The sequence below is a fragment of the Carassius auratus genome, unplaced genomic scaffold, assembly GCF_003368295.1.
Source record: "Carassius auratus strain Wakin unplaced genomic scaffold, ASM336829v1 scaf_tig00214501, whole genome shotgun sequence".
Classification (NCBI taxonomy): domain Eukaryota; kingdom Metazoa; phylum Chordata; class Actinopteri; order Cypriniformes; family Cyprinidae; genus Carassius; species Carassius auratus.
The window spans coordinates 304,956-323,642 of NW_020527681.1; the positions used below are offsets into that span (position 1 = coordinate 304,956).

General features: G+C 35.3%; 1 protein-coding gene across 2 annotated transcripts; it reads left to right on the forward strand.

Moving 5' to 3' along the window:
- Positions 1–845: 845 nt before the first annotated feature.
- LOC113092160 (uncharacterized) lies at positions 846–18,600 on the forward strand. 2 transcript variants are annotated; one of them, XM_026257772.1, is made up of 16 exons: positions 846–1,177; positions 2,968–3,291; positions 5,061–5,402; positions 5,587–5,712; positions 5,920–5,949; positions 6,095–6,124; positions 7,546–7,575; positions 9,198–9,221; positions 11,268–11,297; positions 11,800–11,829; positions 12,162–12,191; positions 13,298–13,321; positions 13,628–13,657; positions 13,898–13,936; positions 15,994–16,179; positions 18,199–18,600. In XM_026257772.1, exons 1-15 carry the CDS (start codon positions 1,132–1,134, stop codon positions 16,134–16,136), a joined length of 1,278 nt encoding a protein of 425 aa, XP_026113557.1. In that variant the 5' UTR covers positions 846–1,131; the 3' UTR covers positions 16,137–16,179; positions 18,199–18,600. The 2 variants fall into 2 exon arrangements, with proteins under 2 accessions (XP_026113557.1, XP_026113558.1); XM_026257773.1 differs by having other exon boundaries at positions 11,271–11,297.
- The last annotated feature ends 87 nt before the right edge of the window (positions 18,601–18,687 follow it).

Sequence of the window (18,687 nt, forward strand, 5' to 3'; positions counted from 1 at the left end):
TTATTTGTATTTAATTTTCTCTTATTTTTTATTTTTTTGCACAGTCTAAAAAAAGTATGCCAGACCTACATTTCACTGCTTTTTGCATGTCATATAACAAATAAAACTTGAATTTTTAATGGTTTGGAGCGTTACCTGTGATTGAGTTGGTGATAAAAAGGAGATGGGGAAATGAGTGTCTTAAATTGGACTTTGGTACCAATATTATTTTCCTCTTAAGTCTTGGAATGTTTTTTTATTATTATTATTAACTCTTTTATTACTATTTAGATTTTTTTTCTTTTTTTTAAATTAAATGTTTATTTGTAAAATGTAGCCTACTTCCACGTGTGGCCTTTTGTAATGTTGTTTCACCTAGAGCCAAGGGGGTTGTAACAATCTAAACAATATAATTCTCCCTCAGATTTCAAACTTGCAATAAAGAAAAACATTCACGTACAGTAAACATTTTATTGCTCTAAATTACTCATTCATTTTCTTGATACTGATATAATTATAAAATTAATATAATTTAATATACTTGAATGTTTGCAGTTGTCACAAAATTATATAACCTCTTGTTAATTAAATTTAAACTAAAATGAAAAACAATAAATCTGTTTTTCATTAGTATCGCTACTTTATGCCATCCTCATTCGCGCGCACCCCGACAATGACGCAATGTGAAATTTCCGTTTAAATCCCGCCCATTTGTAAAAGTCCCGCCCACTAGCGGCAAAAGTTCCTCCCACTTGGAGCTCTCCGTGAAGTCTAGCCCACTTGCGGCAAAAGCTCCTCCCACTTGGAGGTCTCCGGGCTGCAGCGATACCTACTTGAAATAAACTGGAGTAACACTGCAGGAAAAAAAACGGGAGATGGCGGTAATGAACGCCTTAAACCGCAAAGAAGAAGAAGAAGAAAACTATTTCATTTTCTCTTTTTTGAATCGTGTGCTCAGTCTGCTGCTCTATAGGAATAACTTCATGCTTCTTTTTTTAACAGTTTATAAACATATTTATTTGTACATTAGTCACTCTGTTGCTCTCTAGTGAGGTTTGAAAACAATTGTCGCTGTCACTCGAGTGGATGTAGATCAGAAACAAATGAGCATTAATGATAATAACACTATCCATCAAAAGTCCATTCTAAATTATGAAGAGCACTATTAAAACCGTCCTGTGTTTGCTAATGATGTGTGGTAAGTGCGCAATTCTCTTTTTTTCTTTAAAGTTTCGGTTTCGGTTTCCGCATTTTACGATGGGGCAACGAACCCTCAAGAAAAAAAAAAAAAAAAAAACGTTTTTACTACAGATAAAACAAAAAACAAAACCTTGGTTATAGATAATGCATGGTGACCACAAATTAACAATGGTTTTTGATGGGCCAATACTAACCTTAGTGGCATCGTAGTAAAACTGTGGTTATGGTAAACAATACGGCCAAAAAAGGGGAACAAGCAGGCTGTGAAACACCAGGCCCGAAGATGTGTATGAAGGACTGCACGATTAATCGCATGCGATTGTCATGTGTGTCTTGTCAGTTAAGCCAGGGGCGTAGCCATCTTTTCAGAAGTGAGGGGGACAGAAATCACACACACACACGCACACACACACATAGATAACATTACATATAACATTTCTGTAATCTATATAACCTACTAGTCTATACAGTTTTTGAACAGTAAGATGTTTAATGTTTTGAAAGAAGTCTCTAATGCTCACGAAGCCTACCTTTATTTCATCCAAAGTACAGCATAAGCAGTAATATTGTGAAATATTTGTACTTTTTAAAATAACTGTTTTCTGTTTGAATATATTTTAAATGTAATGTATTCCTGTGATCTTTGATGAATAGAAGGATTCACAGATCAGCATTTGTGTGAAATAAAAAGCTTTTGCAACATTATAAACTATATCATGCAAAAGCTTAGTCAGTGTATATATATATATATATATATAGTTAAATAAATGATAGAAATTAATACTTGTATTTAGCAAGGATTCTTTAAATTGATCAAAAGTGATGATAAAGACATCATTTTACAATTTCAGCTAAATGCTGCTCTTTTGAACTCTCTATTCATCAAAGAAACCTGAAAAAATTATACTCAGCTGTTTTCAACATTATCATACAATAACAAGCTAAGCAATATCGCGTTCATAATTGCAGATGAGTTGCATTCAGTTATGAACGCGATATTGTGTAGCTTGTCAGCGAACCACGGCTCTGTATGTTAAGTGCCGCTCCATTTGAAAGCAGGTGATGGACATGTACTGCTAATCACAGAACCAGCTTTACTGACAATCGCATGCGATTAATCGTGCAGCCCTAGACTGGGCTCGTTTGCTGCTGTCCGAGCCCGAGCGCAATTGTTCCCGGTGACGCCCAAAGCATTGGTCTGCTTTCACACTCAATAGTTGTATCAAAACCCAGGTGCGTTTGCAGGCACCTTACATCATTGCAAGCGCACACGGAAAATGCATGGAGAACACAACACGACTGAGCATAGTTGTAATTTTTTTGTTATTTAGGTGCTATTATGCACTTCATGGTGAATGACAATTGCGTTTATGTTCATTGCATGGTGTAATTCAGCACATATCAACGTTCCCCTGCCACTCATGGTTCTCGTGTGTTGAGGAAACAATGATATCAACAGTGTTACGAAAGCGCGGGATATTTTACTTCCTGAACAAGTGCGCACACGAGTCCGTGTTGCTTGCACATTCACATGAACCGTGCCACAGTTCGGGATTTTTCATGAAAACTGTGCCCCGTTCCGCACTAAACTGCCAGTGTGAAAGCCCCCTCAATTACCTCAAAACATATCAGCATAAGTGGCCCAGGTTGCTAATTGGTGTCGGCAGAATGGGAGATGAACTGACAAAGACCACAGTGTTAATGAGACGAGACTAAATGATCATGAATAAATCTTCAGCATCACTACCAGTTGTGTTATGATATTAATATCTTCTGTTTGTTCTGCAGGAGTGTTTTGTGCTGAAACAGATGAAGTGAAGTCAGTGTCAGTGATGGAGGGAGATTCTGTGACTCTAAACCCTGATCTCACTCAAATAAAGGGAATCGTCCTGCTATTGTGGAGGTTTGGTGATAAAGGTTCCACCATTGCTCAAATTGACGAAGATGAAATCTTATATAACAATAATGAGATTTTCAAAGACAGATTGCAGCTGGATCAGTCGGGGTCTCTCACCATCAATAACACTAGAACCAAACACACTGGACTCTATGAAGCAGAAATCAGCCACAACACTGGAACCTTATATATTAAGTTCCGTCTTACTGTCTATGGTGAGAATACATATTTTTGAATAATTAGATGTTTTCAAATTCCTTTTATATATAGATACACCTGTATATACAGCTGGATCTCAATGCATTAGAATGTTGTGGAAAAGTTCATTTATTTGAGTAATTCAGCTCTAATTGTGAAAGTCGTGAATTCAGTAAAATTTAGTGCACACATTGAAGAAGCTTAATTCTTTGGTTCTTTTAATTGTGATGATTTTGGCTCACATTTAACAAAAACCCACCAATTCACTATCTCAACAAATTAGAATATGGTGACATGCCAATCAGCTAATCAACTCAAAACACCTGCAAAGGTTTTTTGAGTCTTCAAAATGTTCTCTCAGTTTGGTTCACTAGGCTACACAATCATGGGGAAGACTGCTGATCTGACAGTTGTCCAGAAGACAATCATTGACACCCTTCACAAGGAGGGTAAGACACAAACATTCATTGCTAAAGAAGCTGGCTGTTCACAGAGTGCTGTATCCAAGCATGTTAACATAAAGTTGAGTGGAACGAAAAAGTGAGGAAGAAAAAGATGCACCACCAACCGAGAGAACCGCAGCCTTATGAGGATTGTCAAGCAAACTCAATTCAAGAATTTGAGTGAACTTCACAAGGAATGTACTGAGGCTGTGGTCAAGGCTTCAAGAGCCTCCACACACAGACGTGTCGAGGAATTTGCTGAATCACAGACAACGTCAGAGGTGTCTTACCTGGACTAAGGAGAAGAATTGGATTGTTGCCCAATGGTCAAATTCTGGAGCACTTCATGCTTCCTTCTGCTGAGCAGCTTTTTGAAGATGCTGATTTCATTTTCCAGCAGGATTTGGCACTTGCCCACACTGCCAAAAGCACCAAAATTTGGTTAAATGACCATGTTGTTGGTGTGCTTGACTGGCCAGCAAAGTCACCTCCATGCCACGCCGAATTGAGGCAGTAATTAAAGAAAAAGGAGCCTTTACCCCTACAGTACATGAACACTTTCCAGAAGGCCAACAATTCATAATTTTTTTTTTTTATTATTGGTCTTGAGAAGTATTCTAATTTGTTTAGATTGTGAATTGGTGGGTTTTTGTTAAATGTGAACCAATGTCATCAAAATTAAAAGAACCAAACACTTAAACTACTTCAGTGTGTGAATTGAATTTATTAAATAACATGAGTTTCACAATTTGAGTTGATTTACTGAAATAAATGAACTTTTCCACAATATTCTTATTTATTGAGATGCACCTGTGTGTGTGTGTGTGTGTATTCAAATGAACAAAACGGATTCAAAGTACAACCTAGAAATATTACTCATAATGTGTTAAACAATCTGACAGAGATTTAGTTTCGCAGTATCACAGTCATGCTGTTGTTCTGAATATCACAGCTGTGAATGAGTCTGACTGATATCCAGAACCGCAGCTTGATGCAGAGTGCGAGTGTATTTTTAGTCTGCGGTTTTAGAAAGAAGTTCATCCTGAGTGACTTACATTTGAAACAGAACACAGATATGTATTGCCTGTTGTATAGAAAAATGAATTGTTATTTGAATACAGACAAGTGCAGTTCTACAAACAATGAAATGTTGCTGTGTTGTGATATGAAATAATAAGATGCCTCACGACCAGCCAAATCAGTCAACCAGTTGTAACTGTCAATCTGACATAATTGTAATAATCTGTACATGCTTTATGTAGTTACCATAAGATGAAATAATCAATATTCTAGTGCCAGTGTTCAGTATGTTTATCATCTATCTGTGAATCTGTTTCTTGTAGAGTCTCCATCTGTTATTGATGCTGGTGAGGCTAATATGAAGCTCATGTCAGTGACGGAGGGAGATCCTGTGGATCTTCAGGTTCCTCCACTTTACGGAGATGAACTGATAGTGTGGAGGTTTGGAGATAAAGGAAAACTCATAGCTAAACATGATATGGAGGCCAAGAGCTCACAATTATATGATGAAACTGACGAGAGATTCAGAGACAGACTGAAGCTAGACAATCAGACTGGATCTCTTAGCATCACAAACACCAGAACCACAAACGCTGGACTCTATAATGCGAAAATCAGCAGCAACAAACAGACCTTATACCAGAAATACTTTGTTACTCTCAGTGGTGAGTAACTCAAGTCTTTTAAAGAAGTTATGATGGTTTATCAGCTGTCGGTGAATCCAACTTCCTTTAAAATAGAAAAGCTTCAGTGTACAAATAACTTTCAGAACTCTAAACTTAAAATAGTGTTTGTTATCAATCAGACACACATTCACACAAATGACTGTTTCTCGTTGTATCATTTCAGTTCCAGGTCTGTGTCCGGCTGCTGTAGTAGGGATTGTTGTTGTTGTTGTTGTTCTGCTGGTAATAGTTGCAGCTGCTGGTGTTTTATTTTATTGGAGCAGGACCTCTGAACTAAAAAATCAAAAGTGTAAGTATTACAGATGATACAGCAAGAAAGAGATTTTTGTTGCAAGGCAGTAGATGCAAATGTTAAATACCACTCAAAATGCACATAAAGCGTTCAAACCAGTAAGATTAAGTTCACAAGTCATATAGAGATTTGCATGTCATGTTCATCTGTTCATTCACTTCTAATCTCATAATTTCTCTTTCTGTGTGCTGCTGTGACATGAAGCCAACATCTCTGAACGCCAAAATGAAACATGTAAGTATTACAGCTGACACAGCCAGAGAAAAACTAACTGTATTGTGCTACAGTAGTTGAAATATATAAGATAAGTTTTCATCATCAGTGATTCTACTTCTAATCTCCTTGTTTTTCTGTTTCTATGTGCTGCTGTGACATGAAGTGGAGATCTCTGACAAACTAAAGCGAATGTGTAAGTATTAAAGCTGAAACATCAGGAGACATGGGTTACGGATGTGATGTTTTTGAATAACATTATATTTTGTAGACATTCTGAGCATTACAATTCACAAACCAGAAGCAGCAATATCCACTGAATGGAGAAGGTTTGGCTCCGCAGAGAACAATTAATATATATTTTATTTCAGCTTTCATTTTTGCATTTCAGTCACATTTTTCCAAGCAAGCCTTTTACAATTTAAAGAATAAATCACTCCACTTCATTCTTTTTCTGCTTATTATTATTATTGTTATTATTTTTATACTGTACATTTGTGGTCTGCTCTCCTGATTTAAAGGGGTCACATTTTTCCTTTCTCTTTGGAGTGTTACAAGCTCTTGGTGCATAAAGAAGATCTGTGAAGGAGCAAAACTAAAGTCTCAAATAATATTATTTATACAAGTTAAAAGTCAACCACGCCCTCCTTAAATGGAAATCCATGTTTGTTTTGTGTTATAACTAGTAATAAAGAAAGAGATGATATATTCTTAGGTTGACATGAACCTCTCACTGCAGCTTGAACTGAGGAGATCTCTCATGCTACATTAAAGAGCATCAGAATGACATCCATAGTTAGATTTTGTGATAAAATTGACAAAATTTTAAAAGGATTGGACAGGAGGCTTGCTGTAGTCTAGTTTATTCATGCAAAATACTGTTCTTGTGATTTGATAATTGGTAATTTTATTTATATAGCACAATTTACTACTACCAGAGTTGACCAATGTTCTTTACAACTGAATAGCTAAAAACATCAAACAAGCAATAAAATAGAACATCAATAAAAATGAAAACTAAAAACAGGGAAACCAAGAACAAGTAGAGAAATAAAAGTAAAACATCATAACATGCAGCAATATATAAAATATATAGAACTGAAATCTAGAAAATGGCTGAATTCATATATCAAATCCATATTTCCAATCCAGCCACCAAAATTAACACATTGCATAAGTATCCATAACCTTAACTCAATACTTTTACCTTTACAGCCATGAGTGTTTTTGGGTGTGATGGCACAAGCGTTGCACATCTACATTTGGCAATTATCTGCCTTTCTTCTCTTCACCTCTAAAGCTCTGTCAGGTTGGTTGGGAGCTGACAGACATTTTCAGGTTTCTCTGTTTGATTGGGTTCGAGCCCAGGTTCTGGCTATATATATCACAAATTAAAAACAGGAAATTTGGCTGAGAAATTATCCCCAAAGAGACAATTTCAAAGTCAGTATTGTGTTAGTTGAGAAAAGTATCAAACAGTATTTATATATATTTGCAGGACCTATTATTGCAGCTCAGAGGCAGCATTACTGATTATTAATAAAAAGTCATGCAGATTCATCTGTTCATTCACTTACGATCTCTTCATTTGCTTCTATGTGTTGCTGTGACATGAAGCTGAAATCTCTGAACAACTAAAAGAAATGAGTAAGTTGAATTTAATATAAAAACATCAATGGTGTGACGCATCACTTAAAGGGGGGTGAAATGCTATTTCATGCATACTGAGTTTTTTACACTGTTAAAGAGTTGGATTCCCATGCTAAACATGGACAAAGTTTCAAAAATTAAGTTGTACGTTTGAAGGAGTATTTCTGTTCCAAAAATACTCCTTCCGGTTTGTCACAAGTTTCGGAAAGTTTTTTTCAAGTATGGCTCTGTGTGACGTTAGATGGAGGCTGAGCACAGACTTTTCACTGATCAGAGCGATTCACTGATCAGAGTGAGAGCGTCGCGAAATGTCACAAAAGAAGTGTGTTTTTGGTTGCCAGGGCAAGAAAACCCTGCAGAGATTACCAAAGAAAAAACAGCATTAAGGGACCAGTGGATGGAGTTTATTTTTACAGAAAATCAACGGAGTTGTGCAATTGTTTGTTCCCTGCATTTCGAAAATGCTTGTTTTTACAAACAAGGCCCAGTTTGACGACGGATTTGCGTATCGTTTATTTCTCAAGGATGATGCAATCCCAACGAAAAAGGGTCACGATCGTGTGTTGGAACCGCAGGCGGTGAGTAAAACTGCTTAAAATATCTCTGCCTCCTTGTTAGTGCGTCCGCCTCACATCAGAGACCCGGGTTCGAGCCCCGCTCGGAGCGAGTCGTTGCTGCTGCTGCTCTCGTTCAGTTTCAGCCTCGGGATCTGATTCTGGATCATAAATAAACGGCTGAATCTGACTGTTAGCCATGGTTTGTTTTGGATGATGTTTTTTTCCTCAAGGTAATGTCAGCTTCCAAACACTCTCAACTCAAAAGCCTACTGGCGCTCGTGATTCTTTAGCTCCGCCCACACACCACGCCTCCAGTCAGTCGTGTTTTTCCGGAAAAAATCGGTACAGACTATCTTTCTCTTATGAATATAATAAAACTAAAGACTTTTTGGAGTTATGAAGGATGCAGTACTACTCTATAGGTACTCAAGATTAACAGGATATTGAGTGAAAATGAGCATTTCACCCCCCCTTTAACTGAGGTTCAAAATAAATAAATGATTTTTTACTAGTAAATTATTTGATTAGTATTATTGGTGACATCATTTAAGTCCTTTTAGTTAAAGTTTTGTAATGCATTTACTAACATTAACTAACAATAAGCAAAACATTCGTTTTAGTTGGTTAGTACCTAATGTCCTTAATGTTAGTTAATTATAAACTGTTCATTATTACTTCATGTTCGATCAGATCCATTAAATAATATTTACAGGTATAACTTTTGATTTTAACTATATGTTAGTGAATGTTGAAGTTAAAATGGCATATTTTTCATGGTTTATATTAACCAAAGTAGTTAAATAATGTTAAAAAATGAATCCATATTATAAGTTTGCTGTATTGCTTGTTGCTAATACACATTGACACATTGACACATTTAACTAATGTTCACACAAACAACAATACTGTAATTGTTATTGATCATTAAAAAGTCATTCAGATGATGAAGTGATTGTTAGATGCACATGAAGAATCACAGCATCTTCTCAGTGTCTTATTCATCTGTTCATTCACTTCTAATCTCCTAATTTCTCTGTTTCTCTGTGCCACTGTGACACGAAGCGGAGGACTGTGAAAAAGAACTGCGTAAGTATTAAAACAGATGCAGCAAGAGTTCAGTTGTGCAAACACAGTTAGTTATATTACATTACTCACAATAGTTAGTCAGCTTTTGATAGGGATCGACCGATATTGATTTCTTTGATGCCAATTATTTGCATTTTGTGCCAGATAACCGATATACAGAACCAATATTTATTAACTGTTATAAAGTAAATAAATGATTGAGTGAAGAAAGAACCAACCTGTCCTCCAACCAATACGCTTGTATAGGTCGTTTTGTCCAAATCCCTGAAATACGACCCATTACTACAATTGCGCCCCTATCGCCAAAAGGTCATTTTCATGTTAATGTTTTGTACTCTTTTATTTGCACTCTGATTTGTGTTTCGTGTAGCTCAGTTGGTAGATTATTGCGTTATACCTTGATATGTAATCATGCTATCATGGGTTCGATCCCAGGGAATGGACGTGCACGAAAATGTATATGCTCAATAAATCCTAATTTAGCATGATTTCTGTGAGGGTTAGGTTTAGGGGTGGGGTTAGGTTTGGACATTCGACTAATAAGCCACCTAGTAAAATATGTAGGAAATACTGTGAGATCGGTGTAAAAAGCCAACACATTGCATTTAAATAAACGTGCGTTTTGATTGTTAATGACGTTATACGTCATTTCATGACGACAGACGCAACGCAATACTGTCATTATTTTTACGCCTGCTAGAGGGCACCTAACTTTAAAACGTAAATATAGGTCGTAATAAGGTGCTTGCACAAACGACGTCTATAGTAATTTTTTGTTGGAGGACAGGCTCAAAAGAACATACTTCACTTTGGTTTTTCCTCTTTTTTTTAAATGGTGAAAATTAGTCTTTCATGTTAAATTGAATCTTTATATTACAACAATAAAAAACATTTTATTTATAAAACGCGTCAACAGAAAAAACACTAATATTAACAATAAACAAAATAAATGTAGATTGTCTAATGTTTCCAAATGGAGAAAATAAATAAAGGACAGGAGTCATATCAACTTAATTTTAAACTACTGTTTTAGTAGCTACGGAGTCAATAATAATTCACTGAATAAAATTCTCTGGAATATTGGAATATAAAAAACAAAACATTGTATTTTATTGCATTTCTCAACTGGAGTGTTATATCAAAATTATTAATGTTTTGTCCTTCAAGATTATGAAATTGTGATCGCTCGCAACTATAATAATTAATTTCCATATAGTTGTATTTATTTAGATGCTTATAAGCAAAACAATGGTTATATAGTAAATATTAATGCAATTTAGGGGGTTTTAAATAAGTTAATCTTGTTCAAAGTTAAATGCGTCGGCCGTGCTTGAGCATTTCCTGAGCATCAACCACATCAACCCTCTGAGTGAACAGCAATATGAAAGCATCTTCATGAGACTAATGATGGAGCAAATTTACAACAGAGAAAATAACATTTCAGTGTTTATCGGTGAATCCGATATTACAAAACCGATATCTGATTATGGTAAAATGCTTAAATATAGGTAATTTGATATATCGGCCGTTCTCTAGTTGTAGATAACCTACAGAGTTTGGGGACTTGTAGTTTATAACAACTGGTTTTATAACTTGTTTGGAGAAGCTCCTCTTAGCAACTCTTATCTCCTTTATCAGTTTTATTTTGGCCTAATTACATACGATAATATCCCTATCCAGTTGGGCATCGACTTTGGCCTGATGAAGCTGTACATTTAGCTGTGAACCATGGTTTGTCATTGTTGTGGATTAAACGAGTCCTGGTATAAATGCACATATCCTCACAGAAAATGATGTATGATGAGTAGCAAAGTTTAAAAAGTCCTTATTTGTTTGGCAGTGGAGAAGTAGTTCATCCTTTTTGTGGGTAAGGGAGCATAGATTTGCCAGATAGATGCCAAAGATGGTGACTTTAACCTACTACATTACTGTAAGCTGTAACATATCGTTAATAAAAAGTCATTTTTAAAGAATCACAGTATCTTCATGTTCATCTGCAAAATAATTTGTCTCATTTCTTTATTCTATGTGCTGCTGTGACACAAGAAGCTGAGATATCTGAACATCATCAAACAAGTAAGCATTGCAGCTTGTACAGCTAGAGAAAAATAAGCATTGTGCTAAAGTAGTTTAAATGTATAATATGATTTTTCATCATCAGTATCACTGTAATATAAATGTTTTAAATATAAAATTACATGACACTGCGAATGCTGTGGAAATTATTATTCACATTAATTGACATTAAAGGCTTTAACTAATGTTCACACATACAACAATACTGTAATTCAATGGTTTTCAACTCTGTCCCTCAGTTTCCTGTAGAGTTTTGCTCCAACTCTAATTAAACACACCTGAACAAGTGAATCAAAGTCTTCAGGACTACTAGAAAGCTACAGGCATGCATGTTTGATCAGGGTTGGAGCTAGAGTTGAGAAAACCTGCTGTAATTGTTACTGATTACTAATAAAAATTAATGCAGATGATGAAGTATCTTCTCAGTGTTTCTGCTATGTTCATCTGTTCATCTCCCTAAAATCATCTCATTTCTGTTTCTGTGTGCTGCTGTGACATGAAGTGAGGATCTCTGAACTACTAAAGCAAATGTGTAAGTATAACAGCTGATACAGAGAGAGAGAGAGAGCAGTGAGCTTTATTGATTAGATTTTTCATTGTCAGTTATTTTTCTTTTTTTTACATTCATTCTCCTTGTTTGATTTAATGCAGTTATCACTTATCAGTGAAGTGTGTGATTGTCCGATATTGAACTGCATGATATTAATATACTGATGAATGAATCCCATACAACATTTAATATATACAACATTACTGTAATTGTTACTGATCATTACGACAAAGTAATGCAGATGATGAAGTGTTTATAATAAGCTCATGAAGAACTGTACATTTATTTTTTCTATGTGCTGCTGTGACATGAAGTGAAGAACTCTGAACAACTGAAGCAGATGTGTAAGTATTACAGCTGAAGGAAATGAGCTTTATTGTGCTACTCTAGAGTATAAAAGTACAATATCGTTTTTATAATATAGTCTATTTATACATTTTTATACGTTTTTGTACATGTTATACATCTATATCTTTTCGTTTGATTTGATGTGATAATTAATAAAGTGTGTAATTGTCCAGGATTAAGCTGCATGACATGAATTTACATGAACAGTTGCATTTATATCTATGTTTGACTGTGTCAGTAAGCAGTCAGTGTTTTAAAACTTCCATATAAAACCATCATTTACTGATAAAATGTATGAAACTGTTAACTCTTGGTTTGTGATGTAGCTGCTGCTTCATCTTTCAACAAATGTTTCTTGCAAGCTCTCTATTATACTGCCTCATTTACAAAACAAAATGTTCAGAACAAGCATAGAATCCTTCAGTGCGATCTGGGATGCCATTGAAATAAACCATCCACGTGTTCCTGACGCTGAGATCTTTCTGAAGTCTGTACAGAGACCCAAACAAACCCTGTTGTCAGCAGACTCAAGTGTGTGGAGTATGTCAGAAATTAAAGTGCTGTACTCTGTGCCCAGTGTAGAGTCAGTGATTATAATTATTTCTATTTCCATTTTGGCCCTGCTGCTTCCCTTTCCTGTTCCAGTAACACTGCTAAAACTTCCCAAAATGCAGCAGCTTCAGCCACAGCTTTGTTTCTTTTGACTGAGTGGATGCTAGAATGAGTTTAACTGCATTTTAATTGATGAGACAGGAGTCTTGAGAGGGAGACTGTTGGTCATAGCTAATGACTGTAAAATAGAAAGAAAGTTGTCTGGCCTGAGAGCAATATGTGTACCAAGTTTGGTAACCGTAATGTATAAATGTAATCAGTCAAAAGGTGGCGCTATAGAGCCTTCCTCCACACACATTTATGAGCTTTTTCCAATGTCTAACAGTTGACGACTGTTTTGTGTCAAGGTTCGTGAAACTTTTAAGTGCCAAAAAACACCTGAGAAGAATATTAAAGTTTGACGTGTTCTCAGCGTTTCTGTCATGTTAACCTGTTCATTCACTTCTAATCTCCTCATTTCTCTGTTTCTATTTGCTGCTGTGACATGAAGCGGAGGAATGTGAAAAAGAACTGCGTAAGTAATAAAACTGATGCAGAAAGAGAACAATTTTCTTTTGTGCTACAGCAGAGTTTAAATGTACAATATAGTTTTTCATATCAGTGTTTATATATATATATATATATATATATATACATATATTAAATAAGTGTGTTTTGTTGTTCTTCTATTTAATCTTACAAAACTATATACAGTTTTATAAGTAGTATATAAAACCCTTGGTCTGTTATAATGTTTAAACAAATAAAAAGGTCAGAGAACTTAATCTGTTCATTCACTTATCTTCTCATTTCTGTTTCTGTGTGCTGCTGTGACATGAAGGCAAGATCTCTGAACGACTGAAGCAAATGTGTAAGTATTACACAGAGAAAAAAGTGCTAGAAGAGTTAACTTTACCCTAATATACAAATGTAACACATCACTTAAGATATTAAAATGTATATAAATGAACATTAACCAATAAGTGCTGTGGATGTCTTTTGTTAAGAATGTCATGTAGATGATGAAGTGATTATTAGAAGCACATGAAGAATCACACAGTATCTTCTCAGGGTTTCTGACATCTCCCCATTTCTTTGCTTCTATGTGCAGCTTTGACAAATAAAAAGGAAATCTCTGAACAGGAAATATGTAAGTACTACTTAAGGGTTAAATACACATAAGAAAGAGAAACATGCATGAATGAGAAAATAAACAGTGGGATGTGCTTGATGTTAAATAGAGCAATATGCACTGAAGAACTCAATGCAGTGCTCAACTCACATGGACATTTAAGAGGTGTATAAATATGTTAAAATTTGCAACGGTTAGTAATTATCAAAAAAAAAACTAAGTTTAAAGTCAGTTAAGATGCGCTGACATTCACCCAAAGTGCGCGCAGAAACATAGAAAAATCATACACCTATGACCCATATCAACTAACTAATGAAGTTTGCAGAGGATCACCGAGGATTCTCATGATTGAGTTGCTGTCATGTATATAATATTTTTGTCGTTTGGTATTTTAAGGGGATTTTTCGAGACTAAATGTTTATGTGTACTGAATATTTACTCTAAATTATGCACCATGGTGTACCCATTACAATGTTATATATCACTATATTTAGATATATAAACAGGGCTGTGTATTCCCTGGTTTTCAAACATAACTGCTTACTTGAATTAGATTACATATTTGGATAAATACAATATTTAGACTATTAAAGACTCCTTTTTTTAAAGTTGACATTTAAAGGTTGATTTGAAGTGTCAGTTTTTACATCATTATTGCAGTCAAATCTGGACACAGGGAAAAATTTTGTTCCTAATACAAGCTACTTATAATAACTTAACCAGTCACATGAAAGAAATGACTCAACCAAAGCACAACCAGGGAAATATTCCAAAATTTGGAAAGTGTTGTAAGTACCATATGCGATTGACCAAATCAGATTCCAGAAGCTTTACTGGCATGGCAAAAAGGCTTTACATTTCCAACGCAATGATAGCTCTCTGATCCAGTGCTGATTCGGTGGGGGGTGTGGGTTGGGGTGTTTAATAGGGGCACCTCAGCCAATGAGGGCAGCCACTGGCCCACCCCCCTGTGCATGGCAATGGTTTATGTTAAAAAAGCCATGGTAAATTCTCTGAGAGAATAAAGGTGCTACGCTCCGCCTAATTCCAGCAGGTGCCGTTGATGAGTGTTCGTATTAAATGCACTTGCTTTCTTCAAGTTGTGGGGTTGTGTGCCTATATAGTGTGAATAAAGTAAGTTGATTTATACTTCAACTTATGTTAACTGTTTGATCATCCTTAATTTAATAGAATGTTTGATTGATATTTCTTTGATTGTTCATGAAAGTCTGTTTCTGCTAATTCTCATTTGCGTCTTTTTTATTTTTTAACCGGGTCATTGAATCCATCTGGCTGAAAGAGTCTCTCATCTCATTGCATCCACTCAATCACTGTAGCGCGCGGCACCACTATGCTAGCATTTAGCTTAGGAGTGATGAAATTACTGTGCCGAGGTCGAAGTGCTCCGATGTTCTCTTCCGCCATACATTATAGTTATAATCTTTTATCCGCTTAGAAAATCGACACATTTTATTTGGTCTCACCAAATAGGGAAAACATGGAAGTGTTTGTTAGCTTCTAAATTCATCCCTGTTTGGATCCTAAGGAATGAATGATGCTAAGCTAAACGCTAGCATAGTGACGCTGCGTGCTACAGCGATTGAGTGCACACACTGAGACATGAGAGGTAAGTTGAGGGAAGAACATAGTGGAATATGAAAAAAATGGTGGTGTTTTCCTTTAAATGGACAGCATTCTAATAAATCTGCTGATGCTGTATTATTAATGATAATAAAATAAAAGGCAAAGAGAACATTTGTCACTGGTCTTGACCATATTTGATTCATACATTGTTTTAGTTACACATTTGATTATTCAATTTCTTTAAAGACTTTTATGTAGGTGTGGGCAATAGGGTAAACATGAGCATTTTGACAGCTAGTGTACAGTTTTGATTATCATCTTTATTGCAGTTTCTCTGGCTTCATGTTGCAGTTCTGCATCTTACAGAAGTTTGTCCTTTAAGTGATTTTACTGGCACTCTGAAATGTATACACATAACAGGCGCACATATATAGAACGTCACAGTGTGTTAACTGTAATTAGTATTTTGTTGCATCATGTTGTGTTTCCAGGTGCTGATGCCACAAAAGAAAAGATGGAGAAAGGTGAAAGTGAGCGGTGTATTGTTGTTAAAGACACTGCCATAAGTCAGGCGATTGGTGAGCCACGTGGTGCTGATAGGAGAGCCCTAGACATGCATGGCAAGAGCCTGTAATTCGTAGTCTGTAACACTACTGCTGAACATACTGGAGTTCATGGTAAGTATTTGTCTTTTAACTTAATATTTTAATGTAACACGGGTTTGTAACACGGGTCACTTGGCGCTCCTGCAAAAGTGATATAATGCGATGAAATAAGAGATGAAGGTTATGAAAGATACTACCAGGTCAAAACAGCCTATTTGTCCACATAAATCTGATCAAACTGAAATTAAATCTTCTATGCCGTTGAGTGGAAACTGTGTTTCAAGTCCTACCATCCTCTTAACCCTAAAGTATGCTTCAGCTTTTGACGTGACTTTCAGCCAAGTATGGTGACCCATACTCAGAACTCGTGCTCTGCATTTAACCCATCCGAAGTGCACACACAGCAGTGAACACACACACTCACACCGTGGACACACACCCGGAGCAGTGGTGTGTGCATTTTAATGCGTATGCTAGCATACAGTTTTTATGCATATGCTAGCATACAGTCGAACGCATAGACTTTCAAAGTATACTCTATTTGATAGCATGCATGCATGCAGGCGGTCGACACATGCACTCTAGAGAGCGTCATCTTTATCCAGCATCTGCTCTATGTTTCTCCACTAGTTATGACTGATAAAAATGTCTCTGTACATTTGGTAGTTTTGATCTGGACTGAGATTGATTGACAGATTTATGCAAAAAAAAAAAAAATTGAAAAAAAATATGAATCTGATACATTTTTACAGCAGTTTAATTGAGTGGATGTTTTGATCCCGAACAACTCGAAAGGGTAGTGAATTTGAACAATGCACAAGGGTTAATAATCACACTATTTATCCTTGTTTTAATTTTAATAGTGAATGCCCTTTGTTTGTCAAAAATAAATTTCATTAATTAAGAGATACATTAAACTAGTGTTTTATTCCTTCATTTGATAACCAAAAAAAAAAAAAAAAAAAAAAAAAAAAAAAAAAAAAAATATATATATATATATATATATATATATATATATATATATATATATATATAATACAAAAACATAAAGCTGTTATTAAGAATAAGTAAAAATAGTTTTTTATGCATTAAAGTAATTAGACATGCTAAAACACAGAAATTGGTAACAATAAAACATAAGCTGAGAAACGAAGCAGAACATTCAATTGTTCCCTAAACATGTAATATTGGTTCAACTTTCAATAAATTGATGCTGAATCGTATGTTTCATAATTTTTATTAATTATACATGCTTTTGATTAATACATTTAATAGAACCATTAAAAAAGATGTCCAGAAAATGAAAATCCATAAAAATTTTAATAAAAAAATAAAATAAGGATAAGGATTACAGTATGACCCACTCAGCTGTTTGTTGACGTCCCCCAGTGCGGTTTCAGAGGCAACAGCACAGTGTTTGACTGTAGTCTCTGTACTCTGTGCTACAGTTTATGGTGCTTTTATGAATCATGGAACAGATTTGATGTTCTTTCATTTGGTTAGATACAAACTGTTGATTATTTCTTCAATTAATCAGATAAAAGTCTACTTTTATTTTCTGTATTTTGTCATTCAGTTAAACAAATGCCACTCCACGATCTTGTCCTCCAGTGTGTAAATTGATCGTTTTAACACATTTAAAAATAATGGAATTTTTTTCCTAGCACTGTCTTGCTCAAACACCATTTTAAACTTTGATCGGTTCATATATCCAACAAAATCTTCTGAATACAAACTGCCAGATAATCAGAAACGAATGTAAGTGAATGAAAATGTGCTTGTCCTGAGAAACATGGGCAGGTTTTAAATCTTTGAATGTGTCAAAAGATCAATGTGAACTTCACATTTAAGTTTGCGTGTTGAAAGATGAATGAGTTCACAAATATAATGTTTATTTTTGAGAGAAAAGAGCAAGTGCTCAAAAAAGATTTAACTTATAAAACGAGTCAGAAGTGCTAAAGACAATGTTATTTCTAATGGTAATTTGATGGTAAATAACTGACAATCCTTATGATTAGATCTTAGGAACGACTTGACTTAATCTCCAGATCTTTTTTCAGTTTCTGTCATTGCCTCTGTGTTTGCTTTCAGAATCAACAGGAAAAGGAGGGAATGAAGAAACACCTTTTATTAGTGAATGAGCAGCAGAAGAAGAGTTGAGAGAAATGAACCTTGTCCGCTCTCATACGCTCACTTTGACAATAGAACCACTAATTAAATACAAACACTACTATTTGAACAGGAACATACAACTATATCATTTAAATATAGCACATCAGTTCAACATGGTAACACTGTCTTGATCTCCTTCTCGTTATATCTGTCAGAAAAACACTAAGCGCTCTCTGCTAAGCTACGACGAATCAGGCATCTTCACTACAGTTTTCAAGCTTTCAAATATTTTTCTCTTAAGAAGAAAATTATGGTCTTTATCTGATTGAACAAATGGCAGTTCTTACTGAAAATTTTCTGATAAACCCAATGAAACACCAAGGATTGTTTGCACTACCTTCTTTTTCGGTTCAGTTTCAAGTCCATTTTTCTTCATGTTTCAACTTCTCATCACAACCTTATTATATA